General features: G+C 34.5%; 1 protein-coding gene across 2 annotated transcripts in view; it reads right to left on the reverse strand.

Moving 5' to 3' along the window:
* Positions 1-3,945: 3,945 nt before the first annotated feature.
* Positions 3,946-7,309, reverse strand: part of slc24a6a (solute carrier family 24 member 6a) — a 15,783-nt gene continuing 12,419 nt past the window's right edge. For both annotated transcript variants that reach the window (XM_016454908.1, XM_016454907.1), the window contains exons 13-17: positions 6,227-6,393; positions 6,008-6,122; positions 5,774-5,886; positions 5,089-5,154; positions 3,946-4,958 (exon numbers count right to left, since the gene is read on the reverse strand). In XM_016454908.1, coding sequence (XP_016310394.1) covers positions 4,848-4,958; positions 5,089-5,154; positions 5,774-5,886; positions 6,008-6,122; positions 6,227-6,393 — 572 coding nt within the window. In that variant the 3' untranslated portion in view covers positions 3,946-4,847. The remainder of the gene's footprint in view (positions 4,959-5,088; positions 5,155-5,773; positions 5,887-6,007; positions 6,123-6,226; positions 6,394-7,309) is intronic.

Consider the following 7,309-nt stretch of genomic DNA (forward strand, 5'->3'; position numbering starts at 1 on the left):
TATATATATTCACAATGTCAAACGGCATGGATGGATATTTATATGGATATTTTATGGGGAAAAACAAAAGCATACATTTTAGATGTTTGTACATAAGGTATGTTAAGTTGGTCCTCTGTCCATTTCAGTGGATTCATTCTTAGTTTGTAACACAATATTTCCAAAAACAGGCTGTAAAATGAAGGACAAAAATTTGATTTAGTAATGCAATAGGAATAGTCATTATGCTGTCTTTGACATATTTCGTCTCTGAGTAAATCTACACTGCATAATCGTAAGTAGTTGTTGTTGCTTTTTGTCATGAAAACATTGATATCTTTTTATTTGCACAACATATATGAGGACCTGTGTTTAGTCTCTTTAATTGCTCACCTCTCTTATTGTTTTTGGGCAAGTTTTGCTCAGATCGTAGATAGCCTTGAGAACGCAGGTTATCAGCTGCTGCGAGTTTCAAGACGACTGCTTTGAAATCCTCCTCCTAAAGACACAGAACATATTCATTGTCACTTTAGTTACCTTTTAATTAGAAAGAAAGAAAGAAATGGTAAATTCATTACAAAGAGTAGGATCATACCATGTTATTTATTTTCTCTTGTTGCAAAGTTTCTTTTGCACCTAGAAAGAAAGTTTAAGCCAAAAAAAAAAAAAAACATGATTAGGCTGCAGGAGTTTTTGAAAAATGTATCCATTCTAATAACATGAGAAATGTTATGTAATAATAAGTACCCAAGAGTCACAGTCTCACCTCTCTGGAGCAGGACAGGGAGCACAGTTTTGATGTCCCTTTGCTCCGTTAAGTCATTATTCTGTCTGTCCTCAACCTCTGCCACCAGTTTCTGAATCAGTTCTGACAGAAAAAAAGGAAAAAGCAATTAAATTATGAACTACAAAACTTGAGTCATTATTGAAAAAAAGTTGGTGGTGAAACAATTTTTACTCAGAAATTGCTAGTCAATTTCACCAATAATCACAAAGAAACAGCATGTTTTACATTGACTTATGAAATTTTAAAGAAATACTGCAATAGTATTTTCTTGTAAAACATATTCCAATATTCTTTGTTTTATTTACAACTTCGAACATGTTTTACAGTGTTATTTGAAGTTTCACCAAAAAAATCTTCTGTTTCTAAGTTAAATGTTTATGTTTAAAAGCTTTAGTGAAGACGAATTGAGTTATCATGTTAAGTTATCACTGATCAAGCTCATGGGTCTTTATCAAATCTTTCCTATACTGCATTCACCACTTCCTCTTTAACATTTACAATGAAAGCAGAAGGGATATTGAGCACTCAGCAATCAGCCCAATGTCTATTAGACATGGGTTTCACCATACATGTAGCCTCATGCTCAGCCTTAACAAAAATCATGAGCTTGCCAACTTCTCAAGAGCACACTGATAATCTTACCTTCCTGTTGGGGCAGTGCCGTGTCTGAATATAGAGGCAGCGCATCAGTTCTCAGCGCAGAGCAAACCACAGCCAGAATGTAGAGCAGTGCCAGTGACAACATGTTGAGAGGTTGGCGGGTGTCTCCAGTCTTCAGTACTCTCTCCCCAGCCAGGATCTTCAGTTTTATATCTTCAGAGGCCATCTATCCTGAAGGGATCAATATTGCTCATGTCACCCCATTCCAATGTTAATGGTTTTGACGTGATGGTTCCCTCGTCATAGACACAATTAAGGTTGTGCTGTCAATTCAGACAGAGCCTATCTCTGCTTGCACAGAGGGCCCTAACAAATGTTTACTCTTCACTTCCCATCTGTGACTGCTCTGCCTCAGATTCTTTATGTCTGATATACCTTATGTTGCATGACATATTTTGATGTATATTTGGTCTGATGTTTCATTGATTAGTCCCAACTGTTCAATTAATCATTGGTGCATTTTTATTAAGTGGAACGAGCTAATTGCATTACAAGCATTTGATTTTGTTTATGTTTGGACAATTCTGTTCTCAGTGATATTCAAAGTTAGATACTGTCACACATGCAAAGCAATCCATGAATACTCAAGAAGCCCTCTTACGCACCAGATGACGTTTGTCCTGGGAAAGTGCTATTGGTTTCTCTTTTGCTGTATTTATCAAAGTGAAAGGTATATAATATGACACAAAGGTTTAGTGTCAAATGAACAAACAGCGTAGCACGGTGATGGATTATGCCGTCTCTGTGTTTCTGAAATTGCAGGTGGAAGTATTGGACTAACATCTCTCATCGTCCACCATCTTTGATGAAAAAAAACAGAAAGAACAAAAACAACGAGAACATAATAAAGAACATAATTTATTTTGGGTGTACTTTGGAGAAAAGCAAGATTTGAAAATACATATAAAATTTTGATGACTGTTTCCTTAAACTACATTTAGTTAACTGAAATTCTTATAAACTACATTTTATATACACATAATATACACTATTGTTCAAAAGGGTTGTATGATTTTTCTTTTTTTTTCTTATGCTCACCAAGGCAGCATTTATTTAATCAAAAATATAGTAAAAACAGTAAAACTGTGAAATAGTATTACAATTTAAGATAACTGTTTTCTATTTTTATATACTTTAAAATTTCATTTTTTTCCGGTAAGGGCAGAGCTGAATTTTCAGCTGCAGTCTTCAGTGTCACATGATCCTTCAGAAATAATTCTAATATGCCGATTTGATGCTTAAGAAATATTTCTTATTATTATCAATTTGAAAACAGTTGTGCCGCTTAATGTTTTTGTGGAATTTTTTTTCTAGAATTCTTTGATAAATAGAAAGTTCGAAGTTCAAAATTCAAAAGAACGGTATTTATTTAAAATAGAAAACTTTTGTAACATAATAAATGTCCTTAGTCATGTTTGATGCATCCTTGATGGAAAACAAAAACTAACCTAAAATTTACTAACCCCAAACATGAAGTGTACTTTATTACGTGTTGCTTTTGTTTAATTACTCTGGGCCTATTTAATTTTAAGAACCAGATACAGCTTTCTTTAAGTATTGTCAAACGTACTGTTGAATACTCTTGTCTTAACAGGTAAACACACATTGCTAGATCACACATGGAAGATATAAACATTTATAATAAATGTTAATCCACTGTAAAAACTGTCAATGTAAAAAACTATGCAACATTCTTTCCTAAAAATGTGTTTCCAAATTCATGCTTATAAATAAACTCTGAAGAACTCAGCATCTTGTGTTCACAAAATGAAACTTTATTTGTGACACTTCCATAAGTTCAAGGGGAAGAATGCAAATGACTCAATACAGTGATGATCTGGGGTATTGCACAGACCTTGTTTTATTGCACTCAACAGCATACAAACATCTTTAAGAATATAGACAGAACTGTAACAAATGGTAATGAGCTGCATCATTGTGACTTCTAAAATTAAAAGAAACAGGGAAGTTGTTCAACTAAAACGTTCAGTTAGCCAGTGGCATAATAAGATGTTTACTTAATCAGGCTGAAACTTGTCAAGTCATTTACTATTTATTTCTCACATCAATTTAATTAACACATACTTTTTTATTGTGAGTGGTAAGATGAAAATCTTCTATAGACAAATTAAATAATTTACATTTTGCTCATTAGTACTAAGAACGGCAAACCACAAGCAACAAAATTTTGACTATCAGTGCGGGACTTACTTAAATACATGTCTTTAAAAAATAAATATACAACAGAACTAAAACATAAGCACATTTAATCAGGATGTCAAATGTCAAAAATAACTTTAAAGATAACTTTACAACAGTTAAAACGCTGCTGTACCAGAATTAACCAAATAATTTCTGCTCAAACACTGGAAGCCTTTGATTATGAACATAATCAATATATATATATATATATACAGTGGGTACGGAAAGTATTCCATTATCTGTCCTGTAGACAGTAGGCAATATATGATCAATGGAAAAAAATATTATAACTATATTGAGATCCAAAAATCTTCATTTGGTGCATTTAAAATGATAAAGGCCTGTGTATAAAGCAGTTCTTTGTGAATAATGGCTAAACATTGTTAAAGATTTAATTGATTGTTACTTTCTCATGTTCATATTCATAGTGTTGCAGTAGGGCACAAAAGTAATTTTATTACAACATATCAAAATCTGCAACAGACGCCTCTAAGTGGCACTTTATATAAAACTATGTATGTTTGGTATGTAAACACTTACCAAAGACAGGGGATGTTTTTGGCTAATCAGTAATACTAAGAAATGTCTTCCAAAATACCAGAATATTTTATTTTTCAAGGAACGACACAAAAATGAACAAAATGCTCTTAAATATACTGAAATACTGAAAATCCTCGAATCCTAAAGCACACATTTTTACAGACCTAAAGTCAAAAATAAATAAGGCAAAGCAATGCAATAAATTAATGGTTACAAGAGTTAATAGAATTCTTTTTAGTATTAACACATTTGCAATGTCATATTTTTCTTCATATCATGCTTGATTGTGACTACAAGATATCAGAATCGAAATATGCAAAAGGCGAGGCTAGAGGAAGTGTCCTGTATGCTGTAAACATTTAATACCACTTGTATAAATTCATCACACCTTGTAATTGAAACTTTTAAAGAAGCTCTGTATGCTAAGTAGAAATGTTTCAAAGGTACAGCATGAAATACAGTCTCCTTGAGTTTGGCAGCACTGTCTAGTGGGTGATTGGCTTAAAGCCGTGTGTAGAACCGACCGAAGCAGAGTCATGCTTCACAGTGTAACGTTCACTACTCTGGCCTCAAAACATGGCTGAAATGACCGCTTCTAATAAGGCAGTGACTGGGGGTAAAATATGATTATCTAGGTCTAGATCTACCCTACAGCTAAGCAAAACATGGAAAGTGGGATCTAGAGTTTCTCAAAGCAGATGGAGCAGAGCAGGAAGATGGCATACAGAAACATGAGCCCAAGGCCTAGCCTCCGATCCAGCCTCCAGTGGTTCAGGAGCACGCTCAGTACCTAGACAAATACGCGGGCAAAGACAGACAGAAAACAAGCCATGTACATGCCATGAGACAAAGATTACAAAATATGCAAAAGCATAAACATAAGATCAAGAGAGTTCTCAAATTATAAATGATGACCTTACAGTGAGAAAAACAGAAGCAAGGAGAAGAATCACTGAGTACACCAGTCCCTTACTGTTAATGAAGACCTGGAGGAAGAGATCGAGAGAGAATGTTGTAAGAATCAAAAGATTTTTTTTGGTGCCACTCAAATTTAGCACACAGAACCAGGGTCATTATTGTTAATGAAAACTAAAACAAAAACTAATGAAAACTAATACTAAAATAACACTTCACATCAAATATGGCCACTAAAACAGATACAAAAGCAAAAAGTAAAAGGAAAGAAAATGGTAAAATAAGATTAGGGATGGAATATAGTGGATCTTATGATTTTTAAAAGTTGCGAAATAATATTATTTTGCTTAATTTAACTTTACTTAATTAGTTTCACTTAATTTTTGTTAATAAATCTGAAATAAACCAAAAACGTACACTAAATGAAAATTATAAAATGTGACTGAAATAATTTTGTGTATATATATATATATATATATATATATATATATATATATATACATATACTTTGCTATAAATATATATTTATATGCTACTAAATACATTTATTTATTTGCTAATAAATATATTTCTTATTGCTTCATTTAATGTAATATTTCATTTAATTTTTGTCGATTGATCCACATTCAAAGAAAGAAAACATCAGTGACCATTGTGACCCATCCCTAGTTAAAATCAATAAAAACTCACTGTTGACCCATAATCAACCACTAAAGTGCGCAAAGCCCATGGGAAACCAAGACCCAGCAGAATATCAAAGATGTTGCTGCCAATCGAGTTGGACACCGCCATGTCTCCCATACCTGCAGCACCAGACACATTCATTCAGCTGACCAATCAACTGAACTTTACAAACATACTGATCTGATCTTTTAAAACTGAATATGTGGACAGGAAAAAGGAAGAGTGGGGTGATCTTAGCACCTTGACGGGCAACTATGAGACTAGCCATGCAGTCTGGGACACTGGTGCCTGCTGCTAGAAACGTAATACCCATGATAACATCTGGAATGTCCAGTGTAAAACTGATAATGGTGACCTGCAACAAAGACAATGTGTGTTATCAGCCCATCCTATCATATACTGAGACATTCCCACATGATGTATTCTCAGTGACAATGAGCATTGAAGGGTTGATCTCACCATCCACACCATGAGGTAGGAGAACACGGCAATCCAGAGTGTTGAGGCCACAAAGGTAACCATGAACCAGCGCTCCCAGCAGGGCAAAACACAGTTGGGGACAGTGTAGTACAGAAGGCAGCCTAAGGGCCATGAAAACACCCACTTCACTTGCTCCCAGCGCCCCTCTGTGGATAAGAGTACTTCAAATCATTACCTCATTACATACTAGGCTCCTTAACACCACCTACAGGACAAAGACAGTATCACATTTATGTAAAAAAAATATATAAAAGCTGTCACTGGGGCGGTACCCTTTCAAAAAGGTACTAATAATGTACTATTTATGTACTAATAGGTACTGATATGTGCATTTAAGGTATTAATATGCACCCTTTGTGTACCTTTTGTAAGCGTATTGCCACAGGGACAGCATTTATACCTTTTTTCTGTGAGTATACATAAAAATATCACCAACAGGACAAAGATACTTCAGTTCAGTATTCATGATCTCTCTTTATTTGCCTTTTGTCATTCAAATGTTTCAAAGGTTTTCCTTTTAAGCTCTTCAAATTGCAATTTTCACCCTTATTGTCATCTTCAGTAAGATGCTCAATTGTTCCGCAGTGATGGAGTTCATTTGATTGCAAGCCACATCAGCCCCGAGAGGTTTGAGTGCTCTCATCACTTTTCTATAATCATAACACTAGTGCTTAAATCTAAAATGCATGCCCCCATTACCTAGAAATGGCTCTCAGACTAATGGATTATGGTCCTTAGGGGCAAAAAATGAGGGCCATTCTTCTAATCAGGATGTGGAATAAAACTGGAGACAGATGAACCATAATAAACTCAATGTGTTGTCCTGTTATTCTGAATAATCTGAATAATGGTTTAATATCATGTTTTGGAATAATTTATAAACATATCCACTAGGGTTGGGAGACTTTATGGCCCTTATGATGCGATTTGTTTTGATTCAGGGAGTTATAATCAAATTCTACATTTTTCAGCAACAGCACAGAGTGGCGTCAAGATTCCACATGTTTATGCACACACACACACACACACACACACACACACACACACACACACACACACACA

Source organism: Sinocyclocheilus anshuiensis, unplaced genomic scaffold (genome assembly GCF_001515605.1).
Source record: "Sinocyclocheilus anshuiensis isolate Anshui unplaced genomic scaffold, SAMN03320099.WGS_v1.1 scaffold111, whole genome shotgun sequence".
Lineage (NCBI taxonomy): Eukaryota > Metazoa > Chordata > Actinopteri > Cypriniformes > Cyprinidae > Sinocyclocheilus > Sinocyclocheilus anshuiensis.